Below are 22,120 nucleotides of genomic sequence, written 5' to 3'. Positions count from 1 at the left end.
TAGTAGTTCTTTGTCCCGTGTACTTGCTTGCCTCATTATTGTAGCGCTTTTCCCACCATGAGGCTTTTACTTGGCAAATGTCGACAAAGACTACCGTCTTTTGTCGACATTTGCAAATAAAGGAGCAGACACGAGGCCAATTTTTCCCCTTGTAGCTTCCGGTCTTTCCTCCCGTACTGGTGCTGGATCAAAGCCCGCAGAATCTGCTTTTGCTTGCAGAATGATAGCTGTAGTTGCAGTACCTTTCCTTAATTATTAAGCATTCCAGTCCTGAATTTTTTCCTCTCTAAGCTAAAATTCTCTCTAAACTAAAATGAACTTTTGGGGCGAGTAATTAGCAGTTCGCAAGCATGACATCTACTTGTGTCATCAGGCAATTAAAAATAAAATTTACGGAATAAAACTTTCTTTGGCTTGTTTTCCCAAACTTTAAAAAGCAGTGAGCCCACACAAAAAAAAACAATGCTGGTAGTGCTGCTGAGCACGAGGTCGCGGGTTCGATTCCCGGCCGCGGCGGCCGCTTTTCTGATGGAGGCGAAAAGCAAAAAACGCCCGTGTGTACGAGATTTCGGCGCACGAAAAAGATCCCCAGGTGGTCAAAATTAATCCGGAGCCCTCCACTACGGCGCGCCTCATCGCCTGCGTTGCGTCGGCGCGTTAAACCCCACAATCAATCAATGCTGGTAGTGCGAATATATTCAGGTTTACAGCCGTGTCATCAAACCAGGACTTCTGTCCTTGAGGTCACCGTAAGGTCAGCTTGGCCTTCACTGCAATGACTCCCTCTTTCTAGCGTTCAGCTTTAGCAAAAAACACATTATGGTTAGAGTTATAGAAAGGGGCACCGTTTAGGAAATATTTACCTGAAAACTAGCTGTTTAGGTTTTGGTCCCGAATCGTTAGAAGTCTTTTGGTTGATGCCCTAAATATAGGACGCCAAGGCCGAGAGGGTTCAAACAAACGCATAATGGTCTCGCGGAATAAAAAGTCACCAATACGAGAGAATAAAGGGTCGCAAATAAGACGGTGAGTATCAAATAGACATTTTGCCGTTTTGCTTGGGCTTGCAGACGTGGCTGTGGAGATGAAACCTCGGATTGTGCCAGCGGAAACAACGGATGGACTCGGTGCCGTCGATGGAACTGTGACGCCAACCGCCATAAGTTGGAAGAATCTCACCTTCAAGGTACCCAGTGGGAAAGGTCAGTAAACGTGTTGAAAGAGTGATTTTCTAACCCTCTGCGGCTTTGTTAAGCTTCCTAACTCACTTTCAGTCCAAAAAGCCACACTAAGGTCTTTCTCAGCGACTCGGACCTCTTGATGAATCTTGAATAAGTATTCGCTTGCTACGTTGTGAAGCGCTGTCGTTATCACGCTCCGCAAATAGTATCACAATTGCGCTTGCAAGGTGCGGTATGTCTATGTCTCCAACACTGAAAGGCTAGCCATATAAAACAAAAAATATGCAACATCTCTCAAACGTAATTCTATTCAGTCGGCTTATGTAAAGCAAATTACGGCTGCCAATATTTGGACACCGAATTGTCACCACAAAAACAAAACTACCGTCAACGAAATCAGTAGCGGCTTTGTGAATGTCATGAACTGAACATCATAGCGCCAACTGAGCGCCAACGCTAAGGTAAAACTGGCTTTACTGAAGAGGTAATTGCTTCCTGCAGAGCGCCCTGCAGTATATTGTTTTGCGAAGAATAGGCTGTTACACACTACCCGCTGAGTAACTCAAAGGCACATGTGCACCGTTTCGCTTTAAGGTGATCTTCAACTCCCTTCTGTTTCAGCGAAGGCAGCAGATCCGCGACAACGCTATTCTGATCACGCAGCCTAGGAGCGAGTCACGTTAACAAAATTCAGATCCCGTACGTGGGTTTTAATCATAAAGAAGCAGTTAGGCAGAACAAATTAGTGCGCACGGCGGCAAGCAGTGGCGGCGCCCCTACTTTCCTCCTGGGCTGACTGCGTGGCACAAGTCCAATTCTGGAATATGACAGCTCTCAGGGAATGGCGTCCTTCTTGTTAGGGTTAGTCAAAGGTCGCATGTTGTGTACTAAAGCAAACCAGTTGAATAATTTCAGGGCGTCAACGGCCAGAAGAGACAGGGAGATGGGCTGGTGGGGAGAGCCGGGCAGTGATAGACGGGAACAGAGCAGTAGTGTCTGTACTTGGCAAATTTACTGTTGTTCATAGTAAGCAGTTGGCCAAGCTCAAAATAACGCGTGTGCATCCTTAATCCGCCTCAGGTATGACCACAGCTAAGGGCAGTGTTTCGAAGTACGAAGGTATCAGGTGCTTATCATAATTGCTCTGGAGCTTTGTGTCCCTTATTTGTAGCTAACATCGTAATGAAAAAGGGTGAAGCATCAGCATTAGGGTTAAACAACTTTAACGAACAATTTACATTATCTGCATGCAGTATGATCGGAGGATATTCATCATTATCGTCAACAGCTGCCACTGTAGCTCGCATCACCTCGGTGTATCGCCTGTATACAAATTTAAGGCGTTCGCTCGTACAGGGTTCGCGCCGGAAGATCTTCGTGGTGCCGCCATACCTTGTACACGCATAACGATTGCGCCAACATAGGCACGCCCGCGGGAATTCTTTGACAGACATCGGAGCCGCCTATACGCCGTAACTTTCCCGGCGTATCCTGCAGCAAACCGTTATCTATTCCAAAGGCTGTTGACCGCGTACATGTAGAGGTACAACACTAAATTGGCATTGAAGCCCTTTTAAGAAATGCTGTCAAAAATACGAGCGCACATTCCGGAAATGTGAAGCCAGCGCACGTTTTCCCTCCATGGTCATAAAACAGCGGCATCGATATACGTCGTTCGCGGGGGTGATGCCACTCAAGCCTGCCAGGGCAGCGAAATGCGAGCCGATTGCTGTCCTTCTTTCTTGCTACGCTGCCCCGCAGAAGGAAGCTGTGTGCCGGGAAGTCAACTACGGGTACGGTGAAGCCCAATCCGTGTCTTAGAAACTGCGAATAGGGTTGTCACAAAGCAAAACACGTTCAGAGAATGGCGACGAGTTTGCTTGTGCCAACTAAAACGAACAGTTTTCTGCCGGCAAGCGAACACTGGTAGATTAGCTGTCGCTTTATTTTGGACGATGAAGTAAAACTAGGCGAACGCCTTTAAGCGATTCACATCTCCACGTAAACTGCGACTACTTCGCCGCTTTCCGGTACTATGCGGGCTACAAGTGGCTTCGTCTAGGCATGTGGGGCTTGCAACGCGTGAGGAGCACAGAAAGAATCAGCTAACGACACCACATGGTAACCGTGTGTCGAATGCAAAATATCTACGCAGCGAGGAACATCCCGCAAGAAAAAAATTGGCCGCGTATCTGCTCTTTTCGTTGCAAATGTCGTCAAAAGGCGGTAGTCTTGGTAGGCATTTGCCAAGGAAATGCCCCCTTTTGCTTTCCCGCTCAACTCTCATGCTGTTCTTGTACCGCCGCGCTCATTCCAGGGTAAAAACACCAAGGGTTTGGTCAAGGCGATTTGAATTTACCGCATTCCACTGCTACAAGCCTGGTTCCTCGATGCAGCTGTGCAGTACGGCGGTGACGCGTGTGAATCGAGGCGGCCGACTTCAAGGTTTATAGGGACCGGGCAGCTGGACGGGTGGCGCCACCACTCGGCGCTCCCTTCGTTAGTGGAATGAGCCGGTGCATTGGGCTACGCAGCCTCCCGTTGTTTTTGTCGTGTTTACCTCGGTACTTTGAACGTTTTGGTGGTGTTGTGAGCGGAAATGTGCGGTGAAATGATTCCAGGGTAAACTGAGATAAACTGAGATAAATGATAACCTGAGCGTCGTCTGCTATTCGTAAGTACTGAGTAAGGGCGTAAATCACACACAAGGCATGCCTCGCAAAGGCCACCTCCACGCTCAAGATTTACCGATCTGAAAGAAGTCCTTGTGGTTATCTACGCTTTGGAAGCCGCACCACAGCAGAACGACAGAAAGCCATGCACAGCAACGCTGCGCTGACCGCCACCGGCATTCCACTGACGAGCGGTTCGCCACGGGCGGCGCTGTTGGCTGAAGTGACGGTGGCGCCATACAACGGCCGCCCGATACCTATAGAACCGCGTGGCCGTGCTCCACATGCGTTCCAAGCAGAACGCGGAATTTAGCTAGTTGAACAACCGATTTAGCCCTGGCCAATCCCCCCTTGTGGGTGAGTGAGCGATTGTGAGAGGGAAAGAGGTTCCCAGCCTGCACCACATATATATCGCAGGTAGAGAAAAGGAAGAGGAAGGGGTAGAAATATGGGTTGAGGTAGTGGTAGAAAGGTGTTTGGGGCAGGAAAAGGATTGGGTAGTGGGGAAGAGAAGATAGATTTACCATCAGCGACCACCGCCCAGTAACGGGCAAAACTATCAGCGGGCTTTTTTTTTCAAGAAAAATTTCATTGTTTAACACGATCTTTGAGGACATCATCATCATCATCTTTCGTTACTGGTGCCTCGTGATTTTTCATATGCCGCCTGGAAGTGGCGCGGGAAACAGCAGGCGGCGGTTTTCTGCAGTAGATGTAGAATGTCATTTGCTGTCGGAAAACCAAGCATCCACGAATTTTTAGTAAAGGAACACTGTAAATATCCCTTGTGTAGTAATTTCCTGTATATATTTGCGTAATGTTTTGTTCTTGTTCAACAAAGTTGACAAGTATGAACGTATAAACCGGGCTTAGACGTTTACGTATGGCTGTGAGTATACAGTGTGTCCCAGCTATCATGCACCAAGATTTAAAAAAAGAGTAAAGGCGTAACTCGAAAGAAACCAGGTGCATAATGTTTGTAGTACTGTGAAGAAGCGGACAGTATTTTTTCTTTAATGAGATTTAATGAACTAATTGTAATTAATTATCTAACTCGAGAAATACTGTCCTAATCACTAAAGTGTCAATGAGGCACTTGTAGGTAACCATGACGGGAATCTATCTGCGGTATTTTCGGCGATGAACTAATTGCGTACACATTTATTCTGACTGATAAAGGAAACCCGCGAAATATGAAAAATACCACGTGACGACGCCTCCGTGCGCACCCTAAAGCAACGCCCTCAAACAGGCTGCCTCTGAGTTAGCCAGAATGAAATAGACAAAAGAAAGAAAGGAGAAATCGCGACCGAGTTTGTCCCTTATCTGCACACGCGTCCCGCGAATCTTGCTGCTGCTGCTCCTTCCTTGCATGCTATTATCAAGGTGATGCGCTGTCTCTTCGGGCGGGTAAAACGCGAAGCAGTTACTTTCAATCAGCTTTGTTTGGGGACGCTGCTTTACAATGCGCGCGTAAGCGTCGTCACGCGGTATTTTTCATATTTCGCGGGTTTCCTTTATCAGTCAAAATAAATGAGTACGCAATTAGTTCGTCGCTGAAAATAGCGTAGTTAGATGCCCCTCGTGGTTACCTACAAGTGCCTCATTGACACTTTAGTGATTTGGACAGTATTTCTCGAGTTAGATAATTAATTATAATTAATTAATTAGGTCTCGTTAACGAAAAAATTACTCTCCGCTTCTTCATAGTACTGCAAACATTATGCACTAGGTTTTCTTCGAGCTACGCAATTTCCCTTTTTTTAAACCTTGGTGCATGATAGCTGGGACACCCTGTATAAGACTATTGCGCAATATCAATTTTACTTTGTCCGCGTGGCTGAATCGAGTCACAGACAGACATACGGACAGACCAAAATTCATCGGTTTAAGTAGCCCAAGAAAGTCTATCGTCTATAATACTCCCTACACGGGTTGCAACATATCAGGAAAAGGCGTCATTCTAGGATTCGTTGGGCGCCATTTGGATGGCGTAAGAGCTCAAATGGCCTCCTGCCTTCTGGCGCAGCAACGCAATACTCGAAAAGCCCATTACGCAACCATCTATGGAAGACTAGACCTGTCAGATTAAATGGGCCGCGTCGTTAATTATAGCTTGCACTTAAAGCTCATACGACCATTTATAATGCCCCATTCGATAATTACAGTCGGAATCGGGTGGATTAATGCTCCCCGTCAGATCGAAATAGGCGAGTTCCGGTTAAACGTTATATATAATGCGTACCTTTAGAGAAAACACTTCACGCAAACACGAGTATTTATGAGCTCGAGTGAAGAACGATTTGATTTAGGATGTGAATCTTAAGGTCGCACATTCGTCATTGTCAAAAGCAGGATTTACAGTTGCGGCTGTGGCTGAAACAAATTCTGCGTCTCCTCCAAGTTAACTTTTTCCTTCATAATATCGCCAGCTTGGCTCCGAAGCAAGCCGCAGGGGGAAGTTGTAGGGATTCTTCTCGAAGACGCGCGGTTATTGGGAGCGAGATCTCGCGCAACTACGCCAATCACAAGTATTGTTATAAAAACCGGGGTATCTATATCCGCAACCTCGTTCGTCGCCGCCAACCCCTGGATCGGGGTAATTCAGGTGATCCTCACATAGATCCTTCGCGTGGAAACGCGTGTACAGGTGTGCTTGCTGGCTTAGCCTTAGGCGAGTTTTTGCGTTCTTGTTTTTTCACCTAATGAAACTTGCACTGTCCTTCAAAATTTGCCCCAATTTCAATTCCGTAATCACCTTATTGTGACGGCACTGGGAACTTCTTTTTTTTTACTTTGCTATGAATCCGTACCAGACTGCATGTACTCCCCCCTCCCTCTATTATGTAATGTCTCTTAACGTTGAATAAATGCAAACAAATAATAAAATACAGAGTGCACGCGAATAACTACGACGCAACTCCTCGGTGCCAACAGCCCGCGGCTATCGCCGTAGACATAAGAGATAGAAGCGATGCTTGAACGTAAAGTTAGCAATGACCTAAACCTGGCCTAGCTGGCCTGCCAGGTTATGTTTGGTGAAAACTGCGTACGGTTCTCTTTTTAAATAAAATGTCACGTAAATTCTGTTGGATGTACCCGCAGTGCTTTGTTTGTATTAAAATGGATCTGTCAGGTTATCTTTTCAGTTTGAGTTCAGGAATCTTCGCTTTGTTAAATGCCGTTCCTGAATAATTCAAAAAGAAATTCTGTTCGCTTTTACCACATGATTCTCACGATCTCATGCGGAAGTAACGAACCGGCCAAGAGCCAAGCGGGAGAGCAGGTGCGACGTTTCTTGCACTGGGGCGTTCATACTACACCGACAGCAGAAGTGAGTCACGGAAGGTCAACCACGTGCGTAGCACCGTGTTCCCGCGTTAATACAAACAACCTGACGTGCCCAACAGCCACGCAGGCTGCGTGGCTGCTCAGGGAGGTATGCTCTGAGAGTGACGTGGCATAGACGTAAGCTTCACCTTGCTCAAAAGTTTCCCGACGGGCAGCTGCCCTCAGCTGCCTTCAGCTGTTCCCACATTCCTGGAAGTGTATCGGCTGGATAATAGCCCTGCCGTTCCTCTTCGACCTGTCGATAATGGGCATATCGCGAAAGAGCCCTCGTTGCCGCCGAATGGAATTTGCCCCGAACCAACGCCCCCCGGCTAATCATCCCGCTTTTCCCGTTGTAAAGAGTGCGCAAAAGAAGTGCATATTCTTTAAAATTCGGTTGGAAGCAGGTCCTACTTCCTAATTCTTTAGGCCCACATGCTACATACTGTTTTTGTTTGTCAGTGAAAACCTCTTTCTGCTCTGAAACCGAAAAAATAAGCGTTCGCGTGACCTCCGCTACTGTATGCCAGAATACATATTGGTATATAAAGATTACTTAACTGGGTATTTCGAATACTCGGCGTCGTGGCCATGACAAGGCTCACACCATGGGCGATAACACAAAAAATAATAACCAGTTAAACTATGGCCTCTATTGAGGCCGAAAAGAAAGCCATGATCTCAGTGGTACCGCTCATAGTGTGTTCTTTAACAAGCTCCCACCTACGCAATTTAGATGCGAAAAAAGGAGACGCCTGTACCTGTAGAATCCCCGCCGACATAAGAGAAATATTTCTCTATTCTCGCGGTGGTGACGCGGTGCGAGATAACGCCAGAGTAACGCGTGCCGTCGTGCCTTCGATGATGGCGCAATCACTTCCTGAAACGTATACGAAATGCTGTCTGCCGCTGCAGCTGAACGCTGAACGAGCCGCCCCAGCAGAGGCTCGGCGCCACCGACGCCATAATCCAGAGGTGCGCGACGTTGACGCGGTTGTTATGCGCCTCGCACAGGCCGCAACAGAGCTGCCGGAGAGGATATCTACTTGCGTACGGGTCTCCCAGCAATGTCATTTGAAGCGTTAGTACGTTTGATGGAGTTGGCGAGGTGTGTGCCGCAAAGTTAGACATCGTCTTGCTGGTAGTGGTTAACTTCTTCTGTCCCACTAGGCTCATCAAAGACGTAGTGCACTTCCTGCGCCTCACATTATCCGCCCATCGATGTACGCTGGTGGTGGGGGACTTTACGGCAGATCTCAAGACAAAGAGTAATTTTCTACCACGGGTCGGACAGCCATAGTCACCAACGCACTACGGTCTTTGGCCACCAAGATGCGCTAACTCGAAAACCCCGTTTCTGTCCGTCATAACGCCTCTCAGGGCTTTCGCCATTTGGCGAAATACTTGCATGGACATCGTCTTTGCGAATCAGGCATTTGTGCAGCAAGTCCAACATATATCCGTCCATTTCTCCTGACGCCAAGCCTCTTTCTTGACAATCAAGCACTGGGAAAATACTGTTTTTTTGAAGAAGGAGTAACATGTGAACAATAAAAGGGGCCTGTAACCGTACATATATGTCTGTTGCACATTTTTGACCTCGACATTTTGAGCCCAGTCGAAACAGCTAAACAGCTGAGCTGAAATTCCGCATTTGGGAGTATTGCAATCGTCAGCCACTTTTTAAGTGCTGGTCCACATTACGTCACCCCCACGCACAATATGTCACTGAAGCTCAAAATATAGAGGTTTTTCAACATTCTTGCGTTTGATGGTTAAAAGATGCATATCAGGAATGAAATGTTCCTGAATGCGTTATGAAAGGCTAGTTCTTCTAAATTAAACGAAATTGTATTTCGGCTTGATGGCCCCTCCCAAGAATTTCTTTTACTGGGACTACTCTTTTATATGTGCGGCCGAAAATCTTACAAGAACTCAGGTATATAGCTTGCCAACGGCTGCGAGGAACGGCATTGCGCCAGTTTTCTCCAATGTAGGAATTATCACCATTACGGTATAAGATAATGACCAAAATATGTAAGACTTATTCCATCCCATGTATGATTTATTCGTTTTAGCTACGGCTTGCTTGAGGTTGATAACCTCACATTAAAAGAATGACTTCGACAGGACATGGTTAAACCTATTCGTAATTAGAGGCAACTACTTTAGTAGGCAAGCAATGATTCACTGATTGTTGAGTATAACGCGCCGCAGCTACACCGTAACTATGAGGCGAGCCCTAGTGGAGGGCTCCGTACTAATATTGGCCACCTCGTTGTCTTAAACGTGCGCCGAAATCCCGACACAAAGGCGTTTTCGTTTATCGGGTACATCATAAAAGCAGGCACCGCGGTCGAGAATGGAATCCGCGTTCTTGGCTCCGCGGCACAACGCCCTCAGCACCACAATCACGGCGGGTGGTGACGAGATGACGCCCCTGGTCCGCGTTTACTGTCCATCAACCATGATGTACCATGTTTACAATGTGAAAATTACGAATGGTATTTGACAACGTAAGTTCTGCTTTTCAACACTCATGGCGCTTTCTCTTCGCAGGTACAAAGCAGCTTCTACACAACGTGGAGGGGAACCTAAGGCCTGGTGAGATGACAGCAATCATCGGACCTTCTGGAGCTGGCAAGACGACGCTTCTGAACGTTCTCTCTGGTTTCCAGTAAGTTGTGAGAGCCCGATCACAAGAAAGAGGTTTGCTTGGTTACATACAAGGTGCAGGGGTAAGAAATGATCCATACAGTACTCCCGAAAGCTGTTCTCGGATTGCTCAAGAAAGCTGCGACAGCTATGGTCAAAAAAGTGCTAAAGTGAAGTAGTCACACAAGATGGAGTGCAGAGACGCTGGTTACTCAATCGCCACTCGGGAGTACCTAAATGCAGTGACTGCTACGCGTCACCGCGCACGTAATACGACTTTCTCGCCTACAATGTACAGTCGTCGCGAAAATTTCTTAGGTCATGCCAAAATGAGATAGGCCGCAAAATTTCAAAGTACAAGCTTACTTCCCGAGCGAGTCTGAAACGTTTTATGCTAGAAAGCTGGAGCAAAAACCTTTCTTACACTCATCAAATAATTTCGGCAATACCTTTTGGCCCTGAAGCATTTGATGCGGCCCAGAAAAGTTTAACCAATACTCTACGTCGTACAAGAAAAGAGAGCGCCTTTTTCTGCTAGCCTTTACTCAACAAAATGGTTGCCAAATTAAAACCATATAGGACATTCATAATGAAGCTCAGAACTTACGGCAGTCATGCGAGGAGCGTGAAATGTGCGGTACAATATTTTTCCCGCAGTGGTAGAGAAGCTGTAATTATAAGTTGTTTGCGAGCACTGACTGTTGATTTCGAAACTAATAAACGTTTCTTGGAACAGTTGGTAATCTCAGGGAATATTTAGCATTTTCCAAAAACAGAACTGATATTTACAACTTGTAAAGAAATGAATGGCCCATATGAAGGGTTTGCAATATTTTTCCATTGCATAAAACATACAGAAGCTACCCTACTGCTTTTAGACGCATTGATAATACTATATTTTAAATGGCGCAGCTTTCATCTTACCATACGTGCTTCAGTATTGTGCAATGAGAGTTAATATTCTCACAAGCCGAGCTTTCAAAAGTTGCGGGGGATGCTTAGAACGTCAAAATAATTGGAAGGCGGCAGTCTAGCCGAGCGTGTCGTGTTTTTCCTGTTGACCTTTCTTTCAACTTTCAAAAGCTTGACCAGCACCTTGGCAGCACCTTGGAACTTGGAACTAGCTTTTTAAGCTCTTTCTTAATCGCCAGTAACCTCCACTTTGTCCCAGTCTGTACTTTTACCCCTCAAAGAGGCTGTGTTGCCCGTGCGGCTGCGGAATATCCTTTTCCCGTGCTGTACTCCGTCGCCGCTTTCCAGACCCCTCCTACGACCCTACTCCGGCCCTGCTTCTTCCCTATGCAGCCTCGATATCCCAGGCTAGCATTGCTATTTTTCGTCCCGCACGATTTTTTTATACCTCACAACACATATACTTGAAGCATAGAGATCGAAGAGTTTCACTTTCAATTACTTCAAGGGCTATTTCATAGGCATTCCTGTCAGCTATAGGCATGAAACTCAGCGTGTACAGCAGTGGCAGGCATAAAAAATTTGCCTAATGTTTAAATCATCGTCAGCATGCCTTTATAGACAGGTACTATTAGCCGCGCTTTGTACTTTCTTAGGGGCCCCTAACTCTCAGCCCGTGAATTATATTTTTGTAAAGCTTTTGCCCCCTCCGTCTCCCACCGGCACGCACAAGAGCCTAATAAAGGTTTCGCGAAGGGTGTTTCATGCCTAAAATAAACATATAATAAGTTGAGAACATGTGCCAAACGTTCAGAACAAAATAAGCGCCGGTCCGTGAGAAAAAACCTGAGCTGTCAGCCAGCTTTTCGAGTGGCGAGTGTCAACCCCTTCCTGACAAAAAGCTTTATCTCGGTGTTGGAAATTGTGAAGCTAGACAAGTTCATCGTTTGTCGTACGTCCAGTATAAACATAAAAGAAACATTAGATGATATTTAAAAAAAGATGAACTTGCCTATCATGTGCAGGGAAACCGCGACTAGGACACTACGTCAGTAGGTACCTGGCCTTTTCCATCTAGAGAGTGTTGACCAGCGGAGCTTGAGTCCGACCACGTTATCACGATGTAAAAAGACAAGCACGAGGGAGGATTTCTACAATACCAAAAATTACACCATCTTCCCGTGGGGAACCATGAGGAGGATGCGAAGCATCATAGGGGTTCTGTGTAGGTTCCATTGTGTTGCCGTTATGTTGTTTCATTTATCGGAGCACGAATGGGAACGTAGTGTGAACCCCCATGTAGAGTCAGAGAAATGTAGAGAAATGTAGAGACAGCGAAGAGACCGATACCGAGTTTACCAGATCGACCACTCCTGGTTCTCGTCTTTCCTTATTGCGTGCTCACGTTCCACCCAGCTGCTTGCCCTCTCCGTCCTCTTCTGTGGTTGAGCTGCAAGGCGCGTGGCGCTTCCCGCCACAGCTTTCCGACGGGAAATTCAACATCATCCTCTAAAGTTTTCCGTTCGTCGTTTCCGTTGACGTTCAGCTTCGCGTGCCTTCGTTGTATCAGTAGCTTCTTGACGCAGTTTGAATGTGTCAAGGACATAAGGCGCAGTTGTAGCACTTGCTCTTGTCCCGGTTTTGTAGCGCAGTGGGAAGAGCGCCACGTACCTCCTGTTGCTGCCGGAGAGTTGTGAGATCGAAACCGGGCGCCGCTAACTATTGCTTTTTCTTATAGTGTAGGGGGAGAGGTGCGGACGCCGGACGACGTAGGGTCGACTAAGAGATGCTTTGCATCTAAAAGATAAGGAGCGCTGCCCAAATGGACCGGTAACTTGCGGTTTAGCCGCACGTCACCGAAGCACCGCGGAAAGGCCGTCGTTTCAATCATGGCCGGCGGTGCACGTTTGGGACGGTCGACCGTGCGCGGTCACACTGCGATAATCCGGGTTCCCATTACACGTAAAACTTGTTAAAAAGGATATATTGTGCGTGTGCTAGCGAGGCATTTCTCCTTCTTACCAAGGCAGAATTTTATGTATCTCACGTCACTTAAATAGCGATTCCTTTTCGTTTACCAACTTAACAGTTCTTCTAGAATTTAGTCGTTGTTTTCTGATTGTGCCATTGGACTAGTACCAGAATCTAATATCGCTATATTCGACGCGACATCCGAACTTGTGGAATACTTGCACACATTTGTTTGTCCTTGCTACGTAGTCCTGTCATATACATCGGGTTGTTCGTTTTCGGGTAAAACACGATTTTACCCGATTTTCACACCCAGAACATGTTTACGAAGGAGAATAAGAATCGGGTTAAACCCGGTGTATCCCCGAATGGACCTTTTCAAAGTAGCAATCTGCCAAATTGTGGGCTGAAGTTTCGCCGTTAAAAAACACTACTTGCTGAAAGCAAGTACCACAAACCAAGCTTTCGAACACATCAAGTCTTGGCATGACTCTACCGCTCGCTGCGCCAGGGTAGCAATTGCTGACATTGCGGCGTCTTTCTAACGGAAGCTGTAATGTTGGGGGAACTTTCTTCCAGCTGAGACACGTTCAGTGATCGGACAGGTCTCGAATAGAGACCGGGATCGAATAGAGACCGAGACATGATAATGTATGTAAAAAGGGTGTGAAAAGAATCGATGACGGGCTTTTTGTAAAAAGAAAAAAAATTTTTCAGTACGTTGAAGTTATCAACGCTTTTTACTATCATTATTATCGCTTAATTTCCGAAGAAACGTCAAATTTTCCCCGGTCTTTGTTAGAAATCCGTGACGTTCGCCCCCCCCCCCAATACTAGCTTGAAACCAACACCAATTTTAACAAGTTAAGTTAAGAAGCTCGAGATACCCATTAATAAAAGAAACTGAGTGTATCACATAGTACCGTACATCTGCAGATTTAACCCGAAAAAAAAGCTCAGTTTCGTAAGGGTTGGGAAAAAATGCCAATTTCTCCCGGATTACCATTTCGGAAAAATCACCCGATTTTTGCTGCCCACCCCCCCACTTACTAATTTTAAGAAGATATAAAACCCTAAAACGGCTACCCTACATTTGTCATTTATTGACTACAGTGCAAATAGCACTCACATTTCTTCCATTTTCCTCTTCCACGTCCCTTGCCCCCAAAAAGAAGCGAAGTGAAACTGGGGAAAAACACCCACTCCAGCTTAGGTAATGCAGGTTGAAAGCCATATAAAAAAACAACCACACGACCCAACCCCGAAAGTATAATTTTTTAAGTCAATTCTTAAATTTTAAAACACTCGCAAATTTAAAACACCTGAAAGTAATCGCACGTAGCCTGCTAATACTGGCAGAGCATAGGATCGGGAGTGCATATTGCACGCGAGATTTCTATTTTTATGTGTGCAAGTTTTCATATATGCGAGCATATATATTTCTATATACGGGAGCTCCCATATGCCCATCTTTATAGTTCTTGAAATGCTACGAAATATGTAAAAAATTTCCCCGCATTTCCCCGAGGGGAAGAATGTGAAAGTGCGAATGCACGAGTTGAATTTGCGCGGTTCGGTAATGTTCGCGAAATAGAGATCACACACACACACACAACTACAAAGAAAGAAAGATGCATTTATTCACAGACACCTATTTGTGTTGTTGTTGTACTTGATTGCTAGAGCGGATCTCAGCTTTGAAATTTCGTGTCAGTACTCTAGCCCTTCTCACGCCCGATTCCTGGCCAATCCCCCACGTGGGTATGTGCCATGTCAGCAGCCAGGCAGCGCGCGCCCATCTCCCCCCGTTGCCAAGGAAGACGAGGAGATTCCTGGCCAATCCCCCACGTGGGTATGTGCCATGTCAGCGGCCAGGCAGCGCGCGCCCATCTCCCCCCGTTGCCAAGGGAGACGAGGAGCGCGCGCACCCGCAGCTGTTGCTATGTGGACGGACGGCGGTCGCCGGAATTCAGGGTAGCTTATAAAGTGCATTCGCACTTAAAAAACATTCTGCCATTTGCGCCGCACGCGTACTCCTTGAGCTTCCATAGCCTGCATTTAAATTGGCTATCGTCAGAATTGGAACAAAACATTACTCCCTTCGCTAGTGACTACCATTCCTTTACAAGTAGCCGTCGTTACGCGTAATGCATGCAGCAATCAGCCGAAATAGGCACAAAATGAATAAAATAACAATTGAAACTGATTCGTTCTGCTTGTTGTCGCCCTATGTGAAAAGCTCAGAGGGATGTAGCTGCACAGTCCACACAATATGGTTTACATCTTTGTTTGTTTTCCTTAGACGTGTGCTCTATACGACCTTCATGGCTTCTGCCAATCTAAAAAATAGGCAGGAATACGCAATACAAACCCCAAAAAGCTCCATAACTTCGCTACTCGCCGTACCCTTAGAATTGTAGTAGTGGTAATAAACTACATGATCGGAGCAAACGAAATATTTCGTCCGAAATGGCTGACGTTTCTTGTCTGGGATGCAATGGGGCGTGGACGTCCGCCTCGCCAGTTCGACAAGCCGGAGCTGGTCCTCAGGGTCGGGGCTTGTAAGCTGCGCCTCCCACTGCTCCTCAATCGGCTGGGCGACGGGCGCTGCAGACGTGTCCACACACTCCCACACCAAGTAGTAGGGTGTTAGTAACGGATCAGTATTCGCATACCAAGTCGTCGGAACCAGGGTAATGGTATGTAACACGGTTCCATGCGCGAAATCGTTCGCTGGCAGTTGCGTGTACAGGACCGCGTCCTCTCTGCTGAGTGGTGGTGGATACCTTCTCTTCCCAGTCGATAGTGCTCCGGGACGACTATAGCTTCTGGTAATTGCGAGCAGGGCGCGGTCGCCCGACGGGGACGTCCGGAGAGCGTGTTCCCCTGGCAGCCGGTGCGTCTGCCGTCGCGTTCCCGGCCAGATTCTCGTGCCCGGTGTCGAGCTGATGTAGACTTCTTGTGGCTGTCCGATATTTCCGAGGATATTCAACGCCGACATCTCAATATGCCCCATCTGATAAATCCTGCAAACAGCCTGAAAGTGGTATTTACCTCCATACATTTATGCCACTCTAACGTTACAATGGGAACTGCAAAGTAACTTACCTGGATAACTGCTGTGTGGAGTGTGAGATCCAGCTGTTCATGTCACACAATGCCTGTAGCGGCATTATGGTGCCGGGCTTTAAACTGCCTAGGTTTGCGCCGACATATTTGATGTTTAATTGGCGATTGGGGTGTATAGTGGGGGAAAAAGAATCAACGCGTTTGCATTCACTATTCTGAGGGCAACGCCCCTGCTTGTAATGGTTGCAAGGCTTTAGAGGGCTATCGGTGGTGACACAACCCTTCCTCGTGTTTCGCTGTGCTCTTTTTTTCCGATTCGCAGATCAAGAAGCTTCCAAGGAGACCTGTTCGTAAATGGCCAACCGCTCAAGGACAGGAGCTTCCGGAAGCTAAGCAGTTACGTCGTCAATGGCGAAGAACTCCTCCTTCACCTAACCGTGCGCGAAACAGTTGACGCCGCGGCAAAATTAAAGCTTCCTGCAGACTTCACCTACAAGCAGCGAAGCGCCATGGTACGAATTTTTGCATTTTAAAGACAACAAAATGTATTTGCAATTAAACAGTAGCAGTGCAAGAGGGCTTGGTTGAACTACATATACAGTTCTTTAAATCTGCTTACGCTAGCGGTATTATTTTTAAGCACTCTCCGAAAGCCATCTCCCTCACCTTCCCCCGACTCCTCTTGTTATGCCAATCCTTGGTAATGGAAGAAAGAAAGAAAGAAAGAAAGACTTACGGCATGCTTTCTTTGTACTTCTGCATGTGGCCCGCATTTTGGGAAATCTTGGGACTTGTTGAACTTGCAATTTTGTAGTTGACTTTGTGCACAACACATGGCTGCGCGAAAAGACCAGATGCGCAAATACGAAGTATTTGATATGTGTAGTGGAGATAAGAGTTGCCGGAGATAGTTGGTCACAAATGATACGCATAAACATACCTTGTTGTGGGGACCCCATAACTTTTGCAAATGCAGAAAGATTCTCAGCACGTTCCTGTTTGAGAATCACCCAATTTCTGCATGAAATTACACCTACCGTAAAATCCCCAGAGATAGCCTAACACCGAGAGCAAATCGAGGGAAAATATGACGTGGGCTAACTTTTGGTGTGCAGTAAAAAAAGGTTGAGAAATTTATCGCAGCCAAAGAACGAACACGCGTTTATTAGCACTGTATTATTCATTCGTCGTCAAAACCATCGAACGAACAGTCGCTCTCACTGTCAAACAAAAGGTCGACCACCTACTCACGCACGGAGTTCGACGTGGTTGGCAGGGCAGCAGAAGGAGGGATCGCCGAAGCGAGCCGCTCATGAAGCTCTACGTCTTCTGATCCATGGAGGGCTGTTGATATACCGCACCTTTTCAGGTTCCTGTGACCTGTGACCTGTTATCGCACCCTACCCACGCTAGCTAACCGCGTTTCCGCGGGCGTCATCCCCGGCTGGGATGATGCTATTGTCAGGGGTAGGTTATCTTTAGGTGTTATTGAAAAAAATGGAAAATCGTGCCAAAAACAGGGGTGGGTTGTCTTTCGGTGGTGGGATAATACTCGGGATTTTACGGTATAACATCTATGAGCTCTCCCCATCACTCTGCCCCATTACCACGCCTCGACCGATGTAAGCCTTGGCAAAACCAGATTCTCTGTTAAACAGGCTAACTTGGGGTCGGATTGAGCGCCAACCAGGTACGGCAAGCATGGTATCAGAGAAACAGCACCGCCAAATGAGAGTTTACTGCTACTGCCCGTGTAATACGAATGACCTTGAGAGGTGAGCGTACCCACGGGGACGAACAGAGAGCACCTGGCGATGGCTAGCGACCGAACAAGCTTAAGAAGGTGCTATCCAGGAAGCTTGTGAAGGGGTGGCGGGTGCGGCTGCCAAAGGCCCGACTGGGCTGCTGTCTTCAATTTTTCACAATGTCACAAGCTTCGCTGGGAAATTTTTAAAAATGACGAACTGGTAGGTAACCGCTTGAAAGTAATACAGAGGTTTCTATATCGGTGAAGGTATTTTTAAACAGAGCCGCCTACTAATTTCTGATGTTGAAATAATTCTCCCCCAATAAAGGGACGCTTTAGAAGCACTTGTCAATTTTTTAATATGTGTCACTCATTTTTATGTTATGTATTTCCAAGAATTTCTTCCGGGATGGTTATCTATGACAATAGTCGAGCAAACAGTAAGTTGGCACGAAAGTCAAACAAGTTTAACAATTCACATAAATGCGAGGATTGCTAATATTAACATACTATGCATTTCAACGCAAAGTATTGCACCAAATCGCTCGGCAGACATCTAAGGTGCCAGAATTGCCATGAGCCTATGTGTGACCAATGCTGTTGGGAACTGTCTGCACTCAGAGTCATGTATTGGCAAGCATTCCAAAGAATCTGGATTTATTTTGGCCAAAGGGGCAGCTACAATTTTTATTCATATGCGAAGCCCACACAAATTACGTCCCAAATATAAGAAAAACCTTGCTGTTTGAGGCTGGCACTGTATAACTGGCATTCCCGATGAAGTCATACGAAATATCCTCTAAAAACCATTAAGTTTGCATGACCCCGCGCTCCCCACCCTAAAGTAATGTAAATTATATGGTGCTCATCTTCCCGAAGATATCTATACCCGACCGCTTGAATATACAGTTCTCCTTAATGGTGCAGAAAACACTGCTTTCAATTTGCGAAACCCAAACAATAAAATTGTTTCAGCCATTTAGGGCGACTTTTAATAGGGAATGATGCATTTTTAGTCAGGCCAGTTTTCCTTAATTTTGTCGTTACATTCAAAACAAGGGTACCACAAGACCGATATGTAGAAGCCAACCAGAAATTGTTGCTGTAAAATAAGTCATAAGTAGCGTACGCCTTTTCGGTGAGGAAAACCAAGAATCTGACAAAACTGTAGCAGCATCATCCATAGCAAGCAACACAATTTTCCGGCTCTGACGTGCCACTGTGCGTCGCTAGCAGCTTCTGGCGTGCGAAGGCGAGGTTTCAGTACGCTGAAGTCTTGGGGAGTTCAATTGTTATAGAATGCTTCTTAAGATTTACAATTGCAGTTTATGGCAGTGCTCACTTTAACGGCGGTAAGATTCAGTGCTCGCTGTCTTCGGTTTCATACTGGCTTCCAAGCCAAATATTTTCGCGTAAAGGAAGTGTTACGGAAACTGTGACACACTCTAAAGCCTTAATTAGCTAGTGGTATCGGTATTCCAATACTCCAGACACAACGTAGGGCTGTTCATGCGATTATCGGGGGCTCTTCCTGTTCATATACGGGCATATTTAGTTTGTTCAAAACAAATGTATACAGTGCTCGAAAACTTGAACTGGAAGAAAACCGATGTTGATTATTTGACGCCTCTGCCCACAACTAGCAAAAAAATTGCCTCAGAATTTGGCCTGCTTCCCTTAAAACTAACAACAACCATAGGCGCTTATCGACATGTCGAATCTCTCCCTATCTGGGTATGTGCTCCTGTGGAAAGACGCTGTGCTTCTGTGCTTCTTTTGTGGACTCCTTCCCGCTTACTTGGACTGTATGAAAAGCTTATGTCCTCCTTCCCTGGCCCCTACCGCATTGAGCGGGCCGTCGCCCTCGTCACCAATGAAATTGTGCCTCTGTTGCCTCTGACATCGTCTAGGCACTCAGCACCTCAGCTCGTCCACGTGAGCCGCCTCAAGCCGTACCACGCACGGGGTGCAGCTACTGCTGCTCCTCCTTCATAACAGGCACCCGGTCGGTGCTTCTGTGGCCAAAGAGTTGTGTCGCAGAATTTCGTCAGATTCCCTAGAAACTGAAGCGAAGCATAGCAGTTTATCCAGGTGTCCAATCCCTCCCTCTCTGGGTATCTCCTCCTGTGGAACGATGCTGGTCGATGACCAACGGAATTAAGAGAAGGGAGATGAACTCCGAGTTTCCACTCATTAGGCTGAGCAGCATCAACCTTATTAATTGATTGATTGTAGGGTTTAATGCCCCGACACAACGCAGACGATGAGGCGCGCCGTAGTGGATGTCTCTGGATTAATTTTGACCACTTGGAGATCTTAACGTGCGTCGACATCTCTTCCACACGGGCGTTTTTGCTTTTCGCCTCCATCAACCTGCTTTTGTAGCAGTAACGACGGCGTCTGCTTTCTAAATACACCTTTCCCGAGATTCGATCTCTTGAGTGTCACGTGACAATATCATATCCCTTTCACCCTGGGAAGCTGCGGGTCCGGTTGAATTTGCTATATTGGGGTTTCGCTATATTGGGGATTTGCTACTTTGAGTTATACGTACAGTGGTCTGATCTCTACTTCACAGACCAAGGACACACATGGTTGGGGGGTAGAGAGAATGATGTTTTATCACAGCGCAGCTATGCGAACCTCTGCTCAGGCTCTAGCGCGCTCCACAGGTGACCTCTGGGGAGGGCGCACCATTAAGCAATGGCAGGAGTAATGTAGTCGCAATGTGTGGCGACAGTATACACGACTCGGCAAAGAGGTTGCGGAGCTGGAGAGGAGTATATAGAGGTTGGCTGTAGCTATACTCCCTCCATAGATGGCCCCGCTTTGCTACGCAATTCACTATGTGCCAAAGCCAGCCTACAAAGTCCCTTCTTACATCGATACCCATAAATTCTGATTCGCCTCCAAATAAAAATAAACTGCTGGGGGGACATTTTAGATGCGACTGCATCTTATTCACTCGCCTTGTCCCTCCATACGGCGTTGTTGTCCGTCCACACCCCTCCCCCTACACTATAAAAAAAATAATAGCGGCGCCCGGTTTCGATCCCACGACCCTGTGGGCGGAACGCGAGGTACATGCATGGTGCTCTTCCCACTGCGCCACAAAACCGAGACAAAAGGAAATGCTACGAACGCGCCTTATATCCTTGACTCATTCAAACTATGTCAAGAAGCTACTGATACAACGCATGATGGGGCAATGATTAACACTTGCAATAAAAGAAAAGAAGCTCCCACTTACAGCAACAATGATGGAGTAAAGGTCGTTGCGACAGCGAAGCCTCAGGCATACCACTTATAGAGATTGACCAAGATTGGCCAATAAAACATAATAATAATAATAAAACATAATAATCATACGCGTTCCCGACACGTTTCACGCGATTTCAGAATCAATCCAACTGAAACACCAAGTGAACCCCACGATGTGTCGCATCTACACAGGGTTCCCCTCGCGGGGAGGTGGGTGCAATTATTTTTCTGGGGGCAATATAATACATAACAAATGCGGTGGCCCTAAAAACCCTTCAGCGGAGGAAAAAAATTCTTACAAATTTTTTCTTGCGCTGAACACAAGTCGGCGAGATTTGGTCTTCGCCGACTTTTGCTTCTGCATGGGTGCGAGAACAGGGGGAGTAGACACATGCAGCTTCGCTGTAACAGTTATCTTAATTGTGTGTAGTGTCTCAACTGGAACGTGACAGATTGAAGTGCACGATCAAATCGCTAATGAGATTCTTAGCATGCTGGAATTCAGTCTCTGTTTTGGTAGCTTAGGATATTGACCAACAGGGAATGGACACCTAATGATAGGAACTCCCTGTCCTTCCACTAACAATCTGGATCATGCAGGTGTCGAGAATTCTCCGGCTGTGGGGGCTGGACACTTGCGAGGGCCGTTACGTAAAGAACCTGTCCACGGGTCAGCGCAAGAGGGTCATGCTGGCACAGGAACTAATCAACAGCCCACCTGTGCTCTTCCTGGACGAACCAACCAGGTAAAGCTGATATTGGTTTGCTGTACTTTCTGGCGGGAAGTACGGTCCAACTAAAGATACATTAAAATATTGCCTAATGGTGAACTGGGAATGTAATACACGTACAGAGAAGTCTGCTTCTATAGTTGGACATAAGTTAAGAATGTCAACGGAACATCTGGTGTATCACTCCACTGAAGAGATAAACCCGTGAACCTCTGAGAAAAGGTCGGGCTTAGATATTGCGTAAGATCATGTGCTTTCTTCAGCGAGTTTGACTTCAGAACTTATTTACACTCTAAGAGCATTGATTGTTTTAGTTCTCTTTTGAGCCTCCTTCTATTTTGTCCTTCCCGAAATAGCCGCAGCAACACAATATTTGCACAGTGTGGAGGAACAGGAGCACGAGGAGGCTGAACTTGTGTCTGTTAGCTGCAGTGGAACGGTACTTGCGTAATTGTGTAATAACTGTAGGTCGAAATGAAGTTTCCTGTCGATATAGTAGCATTGCTGAGGCATTAAGACATATTCCTTGTTGGCCCTGCTTGGAGTAGCGTGCTCTTATTAAAAGCCACCAGCACGGTCAGCACCGCCTAT

At 46.6% G+C, this 22,120-nt stretch overlaps 1 protein-coding gene across 1 annotated transcript in view; it reads left to right on the top strand.

The window, feature by feature from the left end:
* The window catches only part of LOC144149597 (ATP-binding cassette subfamily G member 4-like), a 73,760-nt gene that overhangs the window by 38,323 nt on the left and 13,317 nt on the right, over positions 1–22,120 (top strand). The window contains exons 3-6 of the mRNA XM_077681236.1: positions 1,071–1,202; positions 9,743–9,860; positions 16,113–16,302; positions 21,399–21,544. Coding sequence (XP_077537362.1) covers positions 1,071–1,202; positions 9,743–9,860; positions 16,113–16,302; positions 21,399–21,544 — 586 coding nt within the window. The remainder of the gene's footprint in view (positions 1–1,070; positions 1,203–9,742; positions 9,861–16,112; positions 16,303–21,398; positions 21,545–22,120) is intronic.

Source organism: Haemaphysalis longicornis, unplaced genomic scaffold (genome assembly GCF_048455015.1).
Source record: "Haemaphysalis longicornis isolate Haplotype H1 unplaced genomic scaffold, Haemaphysalis longicornis Haplotype H1 scaffold_8, whole genome shotgun sequence".
NCBI classification, from domain to species: Eukaryota; Metazoa; Arthropoda; class Arachnida; order Ixodida; family Ixodidae; genus Haemaphysalis; species Haemaphysalis longicornis.
Note: the sequence above shows the minus strand (reverse complement) of the source record. Positions and strands in the feature narration are given on the sequence as shown.